Source organism: Scyliorhinus canicula, chromosome 23 (genome assembly GCF_902713615.1).
Source record: "Scyliorhinus canicula chromosome 23, sScyCan1.1, whole genome shotgun sequence".
NCBI classification, from domain to species: Eukaryota; Metazoa; Chordata; class Chondrichthyes; order Carcharhiniformes; family Scyliorhinidae; genus Scyliorhinus; species Scyliorhinus canicula.
This window is the reverse complement of record NC_052168.1, coordinates 7,345,834-7,363,345: the sequence shown is the minus strand read 5'-3', so window position 1 is coordinate 7,363,345 and position 17,512 is coordinate 7,345,834. Positions and strand designations below refer to the sequence as shown.

Sequence of the window (17,512 nt, the reverse complement as noted above, 5' to 3'; positions counted from 1 at the left end):
CTCTGCCTTCCTGGTGGTCAGCAGGTCGAACTTGACCTGCAGGCTGCGCCGTTCTCCCAGCAGCCCCTCCTCTGGTGCCTCCGCATATCTCCTATCCACTTCCAATAGCTCCCCCACCAGCCTCTCCCTCTCCTGCCTCTCCTTTCTTTCTCTGTGCGCCCTTATGGAGATCAGCTCTCCCCTGATCACTGCCTTCAGGGCCTCCCAGACCATCCCCACCTGCACCTCACCCGTGTCATTCAAGTCCAGATAGCTCTCAATGCTCTTCCGGACCCTTTTACACACCTCGTCGTCCGCTAACAGCCCCACATCCAGCCGCCACAGCGGGCGCTGGTCCCGCGCCTCCCCCATTTCCACATCCACCCAATGTGGTGCATGATCAGAGATCGCAATGGCCGAGTACTCAGCTTCCCGTACCCTCGGGATCAGCCCCCTGCTCAACACGAAGAAATCGATTCTGGAGTACACTCTATGGACGTGGGAGAAAAAGGAATACTCCCTCGCCCTCGGCCTACCAAACCTCCATGGGTCTACTCCTCCCATCTGCTCCATGTACCCCCTCAGCACTTCTGCCGCTGCCGGCCTCCTATTGGTCCTTGAGCTCGATCTGTCTAGCCCGGGGTCCAGCACTGTGTTAAAGTCCCCCCCCATGATCAAGCCCCCTGCCTCCAGTCCCGGAATGAGGCCCAATAGGCGCCTCATAAAACCCGCGTCATCCCAGTTCGGGGCATATACGTTGACCATCACCACTTTCTCCCCCTGCAGCTTACCCTTCACCATCACATACCTACCCTCCTTATCCGCCACCACCTCCTCCGCCACGAACGACACCCTCTTTCCCACCAGAATCGCCACCCCCCGGTTCTTTGCGTCCAATCCAGAGTGGAACACCTGTCCCACCCACCCCCTTCTCAGGCGAACCTGGTCCACTACCTTCAAATGGGTCTCCTGTAACATTGCTACATCAGCCTTCAGTCCCTTCAGGTGTGAGAATACCCTTGATCTCTTGACCGGCCCATTCAACCCCCTCACGTTCCAAGTGATCAGCCGGGTCGCGGGACGACCCGTCCCCCTCCCCTGCCGATTAGCCATGTCCTGTTCCCTGCTCGCCCCGGGTCGACCCTCCCCTTCTGACCCGCTCCCCATGGCGATGTCCCCCTCCCCCCACCTCTCCAGTCCTCCACTTCTCGTTTCTGGTCTTTTCAGCAGCAACCCGGTGTCCCTCCCTAACCCCCCTCCCCCCCCAGGCTAGGACCCCTCCTAGCCGCGATGTACCCTCCATTGTACTCCCGTAAGTCAGCTGGTTCACGCTGACCCGGCTGCTCCTGCCACACTCCGACTCCCCCCGGCTCGGGGGGGGGGGCCTCCCCCCCCTTGCCACTCCTCCCTGGCCCCGCTCCAGCGCGGGAAAAGTCGCCATTGCTAGCCACGCCCCGCACTCCTCCCCTCCCCCCTCCTCTGCCCCGCGCGCGGGAAAACAGAGGAAAGCCCGCGCTTTCGCCCTGCCACACCCCACCCCGCCATCTTCAGTTCCACCCCCGTCCCCGTCCATGCCTGTAAAGAACCCCCCCTAGGAGCCCATATCCCCGATCTGCTCTCCCCCCCCGTCCCGCCTCCCCAACTTAACATTATAAATAACAGATAAATAACAAATAACAATGTACTTAACAGTCGCCCTCTACCAAACAGCATAAATAACCATAAATAACCATGAATAACCACAATAACAATAACTAAGGGAAGTTGGCAAAGGGGGAAAAAACATCAGAAGAAAAACCACAGCAAGAGTTCAAAATCCAAACAAAGAATTCAGCTGAAAGTACCCGAGCGGCCAAGGCCGCCAAGTATCCCCTGGGTCTAATTCGAGTCCAGTTTCTCTTCCTGTACAAAGGCCCACGCCTCCTCTGGGGACTCAAAATAGTGGTGTTGGTTCCTGTAGGTGACCCACAAGCGCGCTGGCTGCAGCATTCCGAACCTGATCCGTTTTTCATGTAGCACCGCCTTCGTCCGGTTGTACCGGGCCCGCCGCTTTGCCACCTCCGCACTCCAGTCCTGGTAGACCCTCACTGTCGAATTCTCCCACTTGCTGCTCCTTTCCCTCTTGGCCCACTCCAGCACTCTTTCACGGTCGCTGAGTCGCTGGAACCGCACCAGCACCGCCCTCGGGGGCTCATTTGCTCTTGGCCTCCTAGCCATGACCCTGTAGGCCTCTTCCAGCTCCAGGGGCGAAGGAACGGCCCCTGCCCCCATCAGGGAGCTCAGCATTTCTGCTACATATCCCGGGAGGTCTGACCCCTCCAGGCCTTCTGCCAGGCCCAAGATCCTCAGGTTCTTCCGCCTCATTCGGGTATCCAGCTCCTCAAAACGGCTCTGCCATTTCAGGTGGAGTGCCTCGTGCACCTCTACCTTTCCCACGAGGACCGTGGCCTCCTCCTCCCTCGCAGTCATCTCCTGTTGCAGCTCCCGAATCGACGCCTCTTGGGTCGCCTGGGCTCCCATCAGCCTGGTGGTCGTCGCATTCATTGACTCCAAGAGCTCCATTTTCAGCTCCGTAAAGAAGCGCAGGAGAGCGGCCTGCTGCTCCTCCGCCCATTTCCTCCATTCCTCGGGTGCACCACCGGCCGCCATTTTGGTCTTCTTCCCCCGCTTTTTTTTGGGAGCTGCTGTTGCTCTTTTTACCACCCCACTCCGGGTACCGACCATAAAGTTGGTCTGGTTCTCTTCAGGGAGCCTTCCCCCACCGGGATTTGTCCTTACAGCGCCGTTGGGGCCCTCCAATCGGCCCGAAAACACCTTTGTAGCAGGAGCAGCCAAACGTGCGACTTAGCTGGTCATAGCCGCAACCGGAAGTCCCCACTGCGCCACCATGCCACCCCTGGTTTAAATATTCATTTTGTTTTTACCATTTGAACTTGATGACTGTTCTCCTGACATAGGAGTGATTACGCATTTTCTATAATCGGTTATGAAATATTCGCCCCGTATTAAATGTATTTAATCTCATTCATGGGACATGATTAGTGAACGAGCCCGATTTCCACCTTGCGGCTCACTAAGATGAACAAGGGCCACTCACCAGCCCAGGCAGCCCATTGCTGGCATACAATCTGAATTGAAGGTTTATGAAATTTAATGATTTGAAGCCACGGGGCGTAGAAACACAAATGGCTCATTGAACCCCTCCAGTCTCTTCGACTTCTCAATGATCTGTGACCCATATCCCAGGTTCAATTCCTAGCTTGCGTCACTGTCTGTGCGGAGTCTGCACGTTCTCCCCGTGCATGCGTGGGTTTCCTCCGGGTGCTCCGGTTTCCTCCCACAGTCCAAAGATGTGCAGGTTAGGTGGATTGGCCATGCTAAATTGCCCTTAGTGTCCAAAATTGCCCCTAGTGTTGGGTGGGGTTACTGGGTTATGGGGATAGGGTGGAGGTGTGGGCTTGAGTAGGGTGCTCTTTCCAAGAGCTGGTGCAGACTCGATGGGCCGAATGGCCTCCTTCTACACTGTAAATTCTATGAAATAACCTTTACCCCATATCCCCCAAGACCTTTGGTAAAGAAAAGTCTTATCAATCTCAAATTTCAAGTTAGTAATTGATCTAGAATTGAATGCCACTTGTAGAAGAGACTCCCAAAGTTCCACAACTTCTCTGTATGTAGATCCATTTCCAAATATTTCTCCCAAACCATTTTATTTCTTTCGATCTCCCCTATCAGCTCTCTTCAAATCATCCCTTAACCTTCTGGATTCTGGGTGTGTGGCTGGACCAGCATTTATTGCCCTTCCCTAATTGCCCTTTGACTGAGTGGCTTTCTGGGCCATTTCAGAGTCAATCACATTGCTGAGGATCTGGAGTCACATGTAGGCCAGACCAGGCAAGGGCGGTAGATTTTGTTCCCCAAAGGACATTAATAATAATAACAATAATCTCTATTGTCACAAGTAGGCTTACATTAACACTGCAACAAAGTTACTGTGAAAAGCCCCTAGTCGCCACATTCCGCCGCCTGTTCGGGTACACAGAGGGAGAATTCAGAATGTCCAGTTCACCTAACAGCATATCTATCGGGACTTGTGGGAGGAAACTGACGCAGACACGAGGAGAACGTTCAGACTCGGCACAGACAGTGACCCAAGCTGGGAATCGAACCTGGGACCCTGGCACTGTGAAGCAACAATGCTAACCACTGTGGTACCGCGTGACCCACTTGGGTTTTTATTGCAATCGGCAATGGTTTCATGATGAATTCTAATGGGCTAAACCTTTTACCATCATGTCAAATGTGCGAGAGTTCCTAATCAGGTCATCAATTCTGTCTTCAAATGTTCAGCACTTAACGACAGGCCTGTACAATGTAATCAATTCATTTTCAAATGGCTCTGGGAAGCTGCGTCTCAAATTCATCTTGACCATCTAGAATTTAAAGTGTGTTTTATTCAGACGGAGTTGCTGAATCAACAATGAGGTGCTCCGTGCATTTAGCACAGCTATTTTTACCTAAAGCTTCATGGGAGCCTTGATCCGTTGTTAATCCTGATTAAAGGCCGGCATGGCTCGGCAAAGTAGTCTTGTGTTTATGAAGATTGATTATTCTTGCCTCAAATAAAATCTATTCGGAGATGAGTTGAAACTTGTCGTTCGCATGACGTTAATGGCACATTAAAGATGTACTTTGCTGGCTTTCATCTCCTGCCAAGTCCTAATGTTGTACATTACATAATCTTCGTAAGAAAACTGATTCCAACTCCCTGGTGGCCTCGAGAAAAGAGATGTCCTCGGATGGGAGGGGAGTAGGGGGTGGGGGGGGGCGGCGGTGGACAATTTAGCAGAGGCCGTTGAGATTATAAAGAGATTACATACAATATGAATCAGGACCATGAATAGGCCACTCGGCCCTTCAAACCCACTCCGCCATTCAATAGGATCATGGCTGATCTGATGCTGATCAGGAATCTATCCAGTACAGCTTTAAAAATAATGGAAGATTCCACTTCCATAGCCTTTAGAGGGAGATAGTTCCCTACCCTTTGAGGGAAATCAATTCTCCTCATCTCTGCCTTAAGTAAGCACGGTGGCGCAGTGGTTAGCACTTCTGCCTCACGGTCCCAGGTTCGATCCCGGCTCTGGGTCACTGTCCGTGTGGAGTTTGCACATTCTCCCCGTGTCTGCGTGGGTTTGGCCCCCACAATCCAAAGATGTGCAGGGTAGGTGGGTTGGCTACGCTAAATTGCCCCTTCATTGGAAAAAAATCAATTGGGTACGCTAAATTATTTTTTAAAAATCTCTGCCTTAAATGAACGACCCCTTAGTTTTAAACAGTGACCTCCTAGTTCTAGATTCTTCAACAAGAGGAAACAGCCTCTCCACACCCACCCTGTCAATGGTCCTCAGGGTCTTAGCGGTTTTGATCAAGACGCCTCTTATTCGTCTAAATTCAACTGGATACAAACCTAACCTCTCCTCATAATACAACCCTCCCATTCCTGGTATTAGTATGGTCAAACTTCTCTGAACTCTTTCCACACATCTTTCCAACTATTTCCATCCTTCCTTAAATAAGGAGACCAATATTGTACACAATACTCCGGATGTGATCTCACTAATTCCTGTACAATTGAGGCATAATCTCAATCTCATAATCATAATTGAGGCATATCGGGGCAGCACGGTAGCACAGTGGTTAGCACTGTTGCTTCACAGCCCCAGGGTCCCAGGTTCGATTCCCGGCTTGGGTCACTGTCTGTGCGGAGTCTGCACGTTCTCCCCGTGTCTGCGTGGGTTTCCTCCGGGTGCTCCGGTTTCCTCCCACAGTCCAAAGATGTGCAGGTTAGATGGATTGGCCATGCTAAATTGCCCTTAGTGTCCAAAAATGGTTAAGTGGGGGTTACGGGGATAGGGTAGAGACGTGGGCTTGAGTAGGGTGCTCTTTGTAAGGGCTGGTGCAGACTCGATAGGCCAAAAGGCCTCCTTCTGCACTGTAAATCCTATGATAATCCAACATTTATAAATGAATTCCCCTCACAATAAACGATAACATTCGATCAGCTTTCCTAATTACTTGCTATACCTGTATATAGCCTTTTGTGAATCATGCACTAGGGCACCCAGATCCCTCTGCGTCTCAGAGCTCTGATATCTCTCACCGTTTCGATTATTTTTTATTCTTCCTTCCAAAATGGTCAATTTCATGTTTACCACATTGTACTCCATTTGCCACAGATTTGCCCACTCACTTTACCCATCTCTGCCCCTTTGTCGCTTCCATACGTCCTCTTCACAATTTACCTACCTACCTATCTTTGTGTTGACTGCAAATTTAGTAAGCCTTCATTGACCAGCATTCATCCAAGCCATTTATATAAATTATAAAATGTTGAGGCCCCCGCACTGATCCCCCTGGCACACCACTCGTAACGTCCTGCCAACCAGAAAGACTCACTTATGGCAACTCTCTCTTTCCTGTTTGCAAACCAATCTTCAATCCATGCCAATGGCACCACTGCCTCACAGCGCCAGGGACCCAGATTCAATTCTGAGCTCAGGTGACTGTCTGTGCGGAGTCTACATGTTCTCCCCGTATCTGCGTGGGTTTCCTCCGGGTGCTCCGGTTTCCTCCCTGGGCAGCGCGGTAGCATTGTGGATAGCACAATTGCTTCACAGCTCCAGGGTCCCAGGTTCGATTCCAGCTTGGGTCACTGTCTGTGTGGAGTCTGCACATCCTCCTCGTGTGTGCGTGGGTTTCCTCCGGGTGCTCCGGTTTCCTCCCACAGTCCAAAGATGTGCAGGTTAGGTGGATTGGCCATACTAAATTGCCCTTAGCGTCCAAAATTGCCCTTAGTGTTGGGTGGGGTTACTGGGTTATGGGGATAGGGTGGAGGTGTTGACCTTGGGTAGGGTGCTCTTTCCAAGAGCCGGTGCAGACTCGATGGGCCGAATGGCCTCCTTCTGCACTGTAAATTCTATGATAATCACAGTCCAAAGATGTGCAGGTTAGGTGAAATGGCTGTGAAATTGCCCCTTGCCGTCCAAAGATGTAAAAGTTAAATGAGGTTACGGGGATAGGGTAAGGGAATGGACCTGGATAGTGATGTGTTGGATATGCTGGGTCTGTGATGACTGCGTTTACCAGAGCAGTGAGAGAGACAGGCTACCAACACTTGTAGAAGTACAACTCTATTTTATTTAACTATGAGCTGTTAAACATACTTGCACTGTGGGTCGACACTATGTTAGATTGACTGAAGACCTATGACTAACCTGGCCAGCCTATACTGTTAGCACATGGTAGATGTTTGTGCTACTGACTGCGGGCTCTGTCTGTCTCAGAGGCTGCATCCCGAATGAGCGGGAAAACTAGTGCCCTCTGGCTTTATAGTGACCGTGCCCTAACTGGTGATTGGCTACTGTGTTGTGTGTGTTGATTGGTCTTGCAGTGTGTCAGTCAGTGTGTGTCTCTGCACCATCATATACTTATGTGTATATTATGACAGGTAGGGGGCTCTTTTGGTGTAGACACGATGAGACAAATGGCCTCAATCTGCATTGTAGGGATTTATGAAATATGGCACCCCCTGCATCATCAGCTTTTTTGTTCTGCATTAACTTTTGATGTGGCACCTTAGAACATAGAACATAGAACAGTACAGCACAGAACAGGCCCTTCGGCCCTCAATGTTGTGCCGAGCCATGATCACCCTACTCAAACCCACGTATCCACCCTATACCCGTAACCCAACAACCCCCCCCCCTTAACCTTACTTTTATTAGGACACTACGGGCAATTTAGCATGGCCAATCCACCTAACCCGCACATCTTTGGACTGTGGGAGGAAACCGGAGCACCCGGAGGAAACCCACGCACACAGGGGGAGGACGTGCAGACTCCACACAGACAGTGACCCAGCCGGGAATCGAACCTGGGACCCTGGAGCTATGAAGCATTTATGCTAACCACCATATTCTCAAATGCCTTCTGGAAATCTCAGTACAGTACATCTACTGGTTCCCCTTTATCCACAATACATGTGATTTCCCCTTTCACAAAGCCAATTGCAAAGGTTTGTACATCCCAAACATTTTACCTACATTTTAATGCCCAAAAGTCACACAACACCAAAGAGAAAATTTGGGAGTACGAGGGTTGCTGCCTTCAGCTGCTGAGCAGGTGAAGGGGTGGGCAGGGGGAGAGAGGTTGAGCGTGGTGGGAAGTGTTTAAACTACAGGGGGCTTTTTTCAAACAAAGGAAGGCCTAATTTGTTGCAGCCATATTTTTGCAGCAGGAATAGGGCCGCAAAGATCTGTTAGGTCAAGCCCACAATGAGAAACTGGGGTTTAAAAGGGTCTTGGAGCAATCAGTCATCAGGCCGAGGTCCAAAGCAGACAATGCTGCCTCGGAGCTCACAGCCCTAGAATCTTGTCTCGTGACCCCACAACGAGCCGTGACCCACAGTTTGGGAAGCAATGACATAGATGTTTGGGGATCCCTTCACTTGTGGAGTTGATCAGTGACTAGGGGCGGGATTCTCCCAGCGGGAGACTAAGTGCCGACGCCGGAGTGAAAACCAGAGTGTTTCACTCCGGCATCGGAGGCCGCTCCTCGCCCCCTATTCTCCCACCCCCGGGGGGCTAGGAGCAGCGCTGCGTCATTCACACGCGCCGGGCCTTGGCACCACGTAAAAACGGCGCTGCGTAAATGACGCATGACGTCATGCGCGATTGCCATCTTCCCCGCGGGCGCCCGGCAAGAAATGTCGGAGTGATCTTGCGGGGCGGCGGAGGAAAGGACTGCAACTCTGAGAGAGGCCGGCCCGCCAATCGGTGGGCACCAATCGCGTGCCAGACCCCTTTTGAGCGCCCCCCCGGTGCTCGATCCCCCTCCCCCCCCCCCCACAGGCCGCACACGCAGTGTTCACGCCGCCCGCGACCAGGTGTGGTTGGCGCTGGCGTGAACACGTCGTATTGGGCAGGCCGCTCGACCCATCCGGGCCAGAGAATCATCGCTCGCCCGTTACAAATGGCGAGCGGCGATTCTCCGAGCGGCCTGCCGTAAATCTCGGCGCGCCGGTTTGGGGGGGAGGGGGTGGGAGAATCGCGTGCGGGTGCCGGGCGGCGTGGCGGGACTCGCCCGGCACCCCCCGCGATTCTCCCACCCGGCGTGGGGGGGGGGGAGAGAATTGCGACCTAGGGGCCTGAAATATAAGGTAGTATCTCAAAGTCCAAATGGGAATTCAGGCGAAAAACCTTTGCCCAGCAAGAGGCGAGAATTCAGAATGTGCTACAGCAGAGATTGGTTGAGCTGAATAATATACTTAAGGGGAAGTTGGGTAAACACATTTTTCAGGAAGGAGTAGAGGGATATGCTGACTGGTTTCCATGACGAAGGAATGGGAGGAAGTTCACCTGGAGCGTACTATGCTGTAATGTGATGGGGGCGAGGAGTCATAGAGCAAGACTTTTCGGCCTCCCCGCCAGGTGTTTATTGGCGGCAGGAGGCGGCACGTCATTCGCCGGTGGCAGGATCCTCTGCTCTCGCTGCGTCAGTGGGATTTCCCATTGAAGCCGCCCCACGTTGCCGGGAAAGCCACTGGCAGTGACCAGAGAATTCCCCCCCACACCAGCAAAGGGCAGAGAATTCCGGCCTCCATTGCTGTGGCAACATGCACTTTTACGTGCATGTTGTAGTCCTGTTTGGCCACGTTGTGAACACACCTTCCTTGGCCATCAAGGCACGGGGTGGGACTTGAACCAAAAGCTTCTGGTTCAGAGGCAGGAAAGCTAACCAATGACCTCCCGTGGTGCAATTCTATCTAAAAATCCTTTTCAAGTGTGTGTGATGAATGTAAGAAATTGTTATATCTTATATTTTATATTCACCGCAGAAGTGTGATTGATAACCTGGTTTAAGATGAGTACAGGCAGAATGTCTGCTCAAGCTGTCATTGAGGGGTTGTTAAAGTGAGGTAATATTGATTTTAACCATTGACCTGTTTACAGATAGATGGCTAATGGAACATTGTTTTGATTTTGGATAATTCCTGGCATGTAGACAATGTATGAGGGATTAGTGCTTAGTCCTGGATAAACAGGTCATGGAACATCTTAGTGGGAGAAGACTGAAAAATGCCTCGTAAGGTAATTAAGGGGGTGAGCCAGGTTTGTCTGTAGTTTTGCAGTTTGCCACAGGATTTTATTTTGACAAGACAGGGCTTCAGCTGGCTCCTGGAAGGCTCTCTCCAAGGTCTTTATACAGAGAAAAACAAGTAAACCTGATTATTAACTTTATTTATAGGAGGTCCTTGAACGATATTGATTTGCTTAATTGGAATATACATATAGTTGCAAGTATAGGGAGTATTTTTTTATTTACGAACTGTTGCAACTATTGACTGTAAAGCTGTTACTTTTTTGATAATGTGATTCATTCTGTATTTAAATTAAAGTTTGTCTTAAAGTTGGTCGGTGTTATCACTCCTGCGGCGAAGTATCCTCCCCTCGCAGTTTTGCAATTACAAATTGTTGGGTTTCTCCTCCGGGATCCGAACATGCAGCATTAAGACATGCAGACCAGAAGGTTTGATGTCTTGGTCTATGCTGAATTAGCCGGGCAACGGTTCAGGTCCTACAATCTCTGCCCATACTCCCAAACTCTTTGTTCTGACTCTGCCCCTGCCTGTATTGCCTGCCCCCTTTGCCCGTCATTGGCGATTGTGTCTTTTGGCCCATCGTTCCTATGCTAGCTGTTTGAGAGAAACCTCTGACGAATCCCACACTCCCGCCCTTTCCCGGTAGAGCTGTGAACCGTTCCTCCAAGTATTTTTTCCAATTTCTGTTTGGGAATTGCTGTCGATTCTGCTTCCACTTCGCCTCCAAGGCCAGATCACAGCAACTCGCAGAAGCAACAAAAACATTCTTCTCCTCTTCCCTCTGGTGCTTTTGACAATTAAATTCAACCTTTATCCTTCGATTACTGATCCTTTTGCCAGTATAAACACTCTCTACTCGATCAGAACCTTCATAGATTCAAAGAATCATACAACTTACAGTGCAGAAGGAGGCCATTCGGCCCATTGATCTGCACCAGCCCTTGGAAAGAGGACCTACTTAAGCCCACACCTCCACCCTATCCCCGTAACACAGTAACCCTACCTAAACCTTTTGTACTCTAAGGACAATTTTAGCATGGCCAATCCACCTGACCTGCACATCCTTGGACTGTGGGGGGAATCCGGAGCACCCGGAGGAAACCCACGCAGACACGGGGAGGATGTGAAGACTCCGCACAGACAGTGACCCAAGCTGGGAATCAAACCCAGATCCCTGGCGCTGTGACGCAACAGAGCTAACTGCTGATTCATGATTCAGAACACCTCTATTAAATTGGGCCTTGTCCTTCACTGCTCTGAGGAGAACTGTGCCTGCTTTTCCAATCTTTCCACTTAACTCAACTCCCTTATTCTTACCTGGTGCCATTCTAAGAAATCTATTCTGTCCTGCTCCCTACCCCTGCCCCCACCAAAGACTTTACAACCTTCCTATAAGTACATGCTGCCCGTTTCCAGGGTGATTGAAGATAAAAGTAGGGAGCCTATTTTTCAGTTGTACAGGATACATACCTGGAGTACTGTGTATAGTATTGTTCTCATTATTTAAGGAAGGATGTTGTCATGTGAGAGTACCTTTAAGAAATGGGTGTTTAAGAAATGTACCTTTAAGAAATGGGTGTTTAAGAAATGTACCTTTAAGAAATGAGTGTTTAAGAAATGCACTTTTAAGAAATGTGTGTTTAAGAAATGTACCTTTAAGAAATGGGTGTTTATCAGTGATGTCAGAGTGTGTGTGGAGCTGGGCTGTCTGTCAGCTTTTTACTTTCATTTTAGGCTGTTTGCTGCAGGGTGTGTTTTAGTTTCGTGTTCAGTGTTGGAGCTGAAGCCAGACAGAGCAGGTGTACTGTTGATCTCTCTGCCATGAAGATTATCTCTTGATCATTTGGTGAATTCAGAATTATAAATGTTCTCAGTAGTGACTTTAACCTTATGTGCTTCTGTTAAAGGTTATGTGTTTTGTAAGTTTTCTTGATGTTAAAAGGACAGCGTAAGCATTACTTAGTATTGTATTCTTTGGGGGTTGTATTTGAATTGATGGTTGCTAAGATGTTCACTGTACGTTTTGAAAAGGTTAACTTGAGTTCATAGAATAAACATTGTTTTGCTTTTCAAAAATACTTTTCCATTTCTGCTGTACCACACCTGTAGAGTGGGCCGTGTGCTCCCCATACCACAATCTAATAAAAGTTGTGGGTCAGGTGAACTCCATGATACACTTTGGGGCCCATAACAATGTAAATGCGTAGAAGCAGTTCAGAGAAGATTTACCAGACTAAGACCAGGAATGGGCAAGTTTTTTTTTGTAAAATATTTTTATTGAGTTTTTAGAGTTGTACGTCACAAATGCACAGGGCCAAACAAGACCAAAGAATGAGTCCCAACTGACAACTGTAACAATAGCCGCCCTCAAAGAAAAAAGTCGGGATTCTCCATCTGCGAGATCCTCCGCTATGCCGGCAGCGCACCCACGCCCACGGGTTTCCTGGCGGAAACCTGATGGCGGTAACAAGGCAAGGAAAGCCTCCGGGAGAAGGCAAGCGCTTTTACAGCACGGCTTGTGGGCCAGGAGGAGAAGGGATTGTTCTTTCCTTCCAGCTTCCCAAAAGCTCCCTCGCCAAACAAAATACACCAGCCCCCCCCCCCCCCCCCCCCCCCCCACCCCCCGCCGGCAGCCTCCAAGGGATCAGACTGCTCCAGCCCCACACATGGACTGGCAGATTGGATCTACCTGGTCGTGTGGCTGACTGGAATTCTACTCGCCTGACTGGAAGTTAGTTAGGCTGCTTTCTGAACGGGGAACTTGTAACAGCCAAAATTTGCATGTCTGCAGGAAAAACCAGACTTCCGGGTTTAGCACACGTTACCACCCACGCACCATTTGGTAAGTAAAATCTGCCCCCGTGACTCTATTTACAAAGGCAACGACCCAGTGTACTTTCCTTTAATCACATGATGGTCCAGGACTTGCTGCAAAAAGAGGCATGCTGTCAAAGTTTTTTCTCTTGCACTTATCAGAACAGGTGCAAAAATACCAAATTTTAAAGGGAGCCTACGTTGTTGCTCCGAATGAAATTTGGTATTCTTGCACCACTTCCTGATGAGTGCAAGACAAAAAATTTTGGTAACATGTCTCTCTTTTTACAGCAACACATTTTTTTTAAACAGCCTCGCTAGTTTTTCTTGCTACCTTCAAAGCTTTGTGTAGGTGAACTCTCTGTTCCTGCTCCCACTTTTCCCAAGACATTAATTCACCTCCTTTTAATTAATACAGAATCCTAGAGAGGCGACAGAACGTTGGAGAGACCATCGAGCTGACTGAGGATGGGCGAGCGATAGGAGTGCCAGAGAAACAGAAGCCCCTCCTGGATTGCACCTGCTTCGGGCTCCCGAAGCGATATGTCATCGCCATGATGAGCGGCCTGGGTTTCTGCATCTCCTTCGGGATCCGCTGCAACCTCGGGGTAGCCATCGTAAGCATGGTGAACAACAACACGGTCTATAGGAATGGGAAACTCACCATGGAGGTAGGAGGAAGCTGGCAATAGTAATCACAATTTGCATTTATTTATACACCACATTTAACATAGCTGAAGACATCCTGAAGACACTCCACAAGGAACATACCAATCAAGGTACAAGGTACGCTGCTGAGGGCAGCATGGTAGCACAAGTGATTAGCACTGTGGCTTCACAGCGCCAGGGTCCCAGGTTCGATTTCCCGCTGGGTCACTGTCTGTGCCGAGTCTGCACGTTCCCCCCCCCCGTGTCTGCGTGGGTTTCCTCCGGGTGCTCCGGTTTCCTCCCACAGTCCAAAGACGTGCAGGTTAGGTGGATTGGCCATGATAAAGTGTCCAAAAAGGTTAGGAGGGTTTATTGGATTAAGGGGATAGGGTGGAAGTGAGGGCTTAAGTGGGTCGGTGCAGACTCGATGGGCCGAATGGCCTCCTTCTACACTGTATGTTCTATGTCTATGTCTAAAATCTCACACAGAGCCGCATAAAGAGATATTGAAAGTAGAAATCCAAAAGCTTACTCGAAGAGAGAGATTTTCAGAGGTTCGGGGAAGGGTTTTCAGATTGGGATCCAGAAAACTGAAGGCAATGGTTGCCCAGGGAGGAGCGCTGAACATCAAGGATTCATAAGAGGTCAGAACTGGAGGAGGTCACTGAGGCTTGTGAGGCAGAAGGGGGTTATAGAGAAAAGGAAGGGGGGGGGGTGTGGTTGTGAGGCCATCAAGAAATTTGTAAACAGTATGAGAGTTGGGGTGTCGATGCAGGTCAGCGAGCACCTTGCAATGCTGAGTGAATGGGGTTTGATGTGAGTTAGGCTAAGGCGGCAGAGTTTCGAAGAGTGGAACATGGGGTTCTGGCCAGGGTGCTGTTCAAATGGTCAGGTCCAGAGGCATCAAAGAACATAGATCATAGTGTTCAGCACAGAACAGGCCCTTCGGCCCTCGATGTTGTGCCGAGCAATGATCACCCTACTTAAACCCACGTAACCCGTATACCCGTAATCCAACAATCCCGCCATTAACCTTACACTACGGGAAATTTAGCATGGCCAATCCACCTAACCCGCACATCTTTGGACTGTGGGAGGAAACCGGAGCACCCGGAGGAAACCCACGCACACACGGGGAGGACGTGCAGACTCCACACAGACAGTGATCCAGCCGGGAATCGAACCTGGGACCCTGGAGCTGTGAAGCATTGATGCTAACCACCATGCTACCGTGAGGCCCCTAAAGGCATGAACTTCACATAATATCCGACCCCGGAGAAAGAGAGGCAAGTAGTAGAGAGCTGAGCTTGTTCACCTTAGCCAGGTGATTCGCGAACTTTTTGTTGAAGGAACCTTTTTCAAATGAGTCCACAATGAAGGATCACCCCATCCCAACCACAGATTCTAAAACTGTAAAGATTGATTGGTTTCTACTCTATCAGGGGACGTGGGTGTGGCTGGCACCCATCCTTAATTGCCCTTGAGAAGGTGGTGAGCTGCCTTCTTGGACAGCTGCAGTCCGTGCAGTAGGTACGCCCACAGTGCTAATAGCGAGGGAGTTCCCGGATTTTGACCCAGAGACAGTGAAGGAAGGGACGATATATTTCCAAGTCAGGATGGCATGCGACTTGGAAGGGAACTTGCAGTCGGTGATGCTCCCGTGTGTCTGCTGCCCTTGTCCTTCTAGATGGTAGGGGTTGTGAGTTTGGAAGGTGCTGTCCAAGGAGCCTTGGTGAGTCCCTGCAGTGCATCTTGTAGATGGTACAGACGGCTGCCACTCTGCACCAGGGGCACGGAAATAAATGCTAAAGGTGTGTCGATCAAACAAGTTGCTTTGTTCTGGGTGATGGCGAGCTTCTTGAGCTTTGTAGGAGCTGCACTCATCCGGGCAAGTGGAGAATATTTAATGTGGATGTTGCTTGCTACTTATCAACCCAAATATGAATGTTGTCCATTCCTTTCTACATACGGACTGCTTCAGTGCCCAAGGAGTAGTGATTGGTGCCGTACGCTGTGCAGTCACCAGCGACCATCTCACTTCTGACCATTAGATGAAGGTCAGGCCATTGATGAAGCAACTGAAGATGGTTGGGCTTAGGACACTTCCCTGAGGAACTCCTGCATCAATGTCCTTTGGGCTTTGATGATTGACCGCCAACAATTTCAAACATTTTTCTTTGTGCTAGGTATGGCTCCAACCTGTCAACGTTTTTCTATCCGATTCCCAATGACTTCAATTTTGCTAGGATGATGCCACACTTGGTCGAATAGTGCCTTGATGTTAAAGGCTGCCTGACCTTGCTGAAGTTGGCTCATTTGTCCATGTTTGGACCAAGGCTGTAATGAGGTCAGGATCTAAGTCGCCCTGGCGGAAGTGGTTAGATTGAGTAAGTGCTGCTTGATAGCACAGTAGTCAACACCTCACTTTGCCGATGATCGACTCGACTGGCGCGGTGGTCACTGGCTGGATTGGATTTGTCCTGGTTTTTGTTTTCTGGAGAGGACGGACTTGAGCAATTTTCCACATTGTCGGGTAGATGCCAGCGTTTCTCCATGTGCCCTCCTGTCCTGCGTTAGCAAGCCAGCCCACTCTGCGCTCCACATGCGGCTGTCATTCCAACACCCGCCACCGGGATTGCACGTCTAACCGCCAGGCGCTTACATCGCAAATCCCCTGGAAATTCCCTGAGGACCCGCGGAAACCTGGTGGCCCCAGTTTGCGAGATACTGCCTTCGAGCAGAGAAGGCGATGGGGGAATTAGATAGAATTGTTCAAATTCCTACGGGTTTTGCTGGACCAAACCAGGGTAAACAGGTTCCTAACGGCAGGAGGATCAATAACTAACTGATCTGAAGCAAAAGCATTAGATGAGGGAAATCTTTATTACGTGCAGCGAATTGTTATGAGAACGATGTGTGGAAAAAATTTTTTAAATCCATTTCCTTCTTTATTTCGCAGAAAGCTAGATTTAACTGGGACCCAGAGACAGTGGGAATGATTCACGGATCCTTCTTCTGGGGGTATATTGTGACGCAGATTCCCGGAGGCTACATATCACAGAAATTCGCTGCCAACAGGTAAGGAGGGGATTTTCCCACAGGGCTGTTGGACAGAATGAATGAGGTGGCAAAGGCTGAGAATCTCCGTTCAGAGTGCGCACCGTTACCGCTGCTGGCGAGGACGGAGAATTTGACGTGCCGTTCGCTGGCGGCGAGATTCTCTGTCCCCCCACCCCCTCCGCCGCTCGTCAACGGGATTCCCCATTAAAGCCACCCTGCGCCACCAGGAAAATCGCGGGCTGGGGTGGGCTGCCTGCGGGATCAGAGAATCCCCCCCCCCCAAAAAAACTTACAAAGTGAAAATTAATGTAAAATAAAGAGGCAAGTTCTGAAGATTGAAAGAAAAACAGTGCGAGGGCAGACTTAAAAATCTGGAAGATGCCTTGTCAGGAGATGGTTACTGACACAGAAACAAGAGCCAGTATAGCAATAACAAAGAAAGGAGCAGAGGCAATTGCTCAGCGTAGGAATGAACTTGGATCGTAAGAAATGAAATGAAAATCGCTTATTGTCACGAGTAGGCTTCAATGAAGTTACTGTGAAAAGCCCCTAGTCGCCACATTCCGGCGCCTGTCCGGGGAGGCTGGTACGGGAATCGAACCGTGCTGCTGGCCTGCTTTAAAAGCCAGCGATTTAGCTGAGTGAGCTAAACCAGCCCCTGTAGAAGAACAAAGAACAAAGAAAATTACAGCACAGGAACAGGCCCTTCGGCCCTCCCAGCCTGCGCCGATCCAGATCCTTTATCTAAACCTGTTATCTATTTTCCAAGGATCTCCTACCCTCTGTTCCCCGCCCGTTCACATATCTGTCTAGATGCATCTTAAATGATGCTGTCGTGCCCGCCTGTAC

At 50.0% G+C, this 17,512-nt stretch overlaps 1 protein-coding gene across 1 annotated transcript in view; it reads left to right on the top strand.

Annotated features, from left to right (window-relative positions):
• LOC119956376 (vesicular glutamate transporter 1) overlaps positions 1-17,512 on the top strand; it is an 89,153-nt gene that overhangs the window by 31,746 nt on the left and 39,895 nt on the right. Inside the window, exons 2-3 of the mRNA XM_038783540.1 lie at positions 13,374-13,626; positions 16,563-16,681. Coding sequence (XP_038639468.1) covers positions 13,374-13,626; positions 16,563-16,681 — 372 coding nt within the window. The remainder of the gene's footprint in view (positions 1-13,373; positions 13,627-16,562; positions 16,682-17,512) is intronic.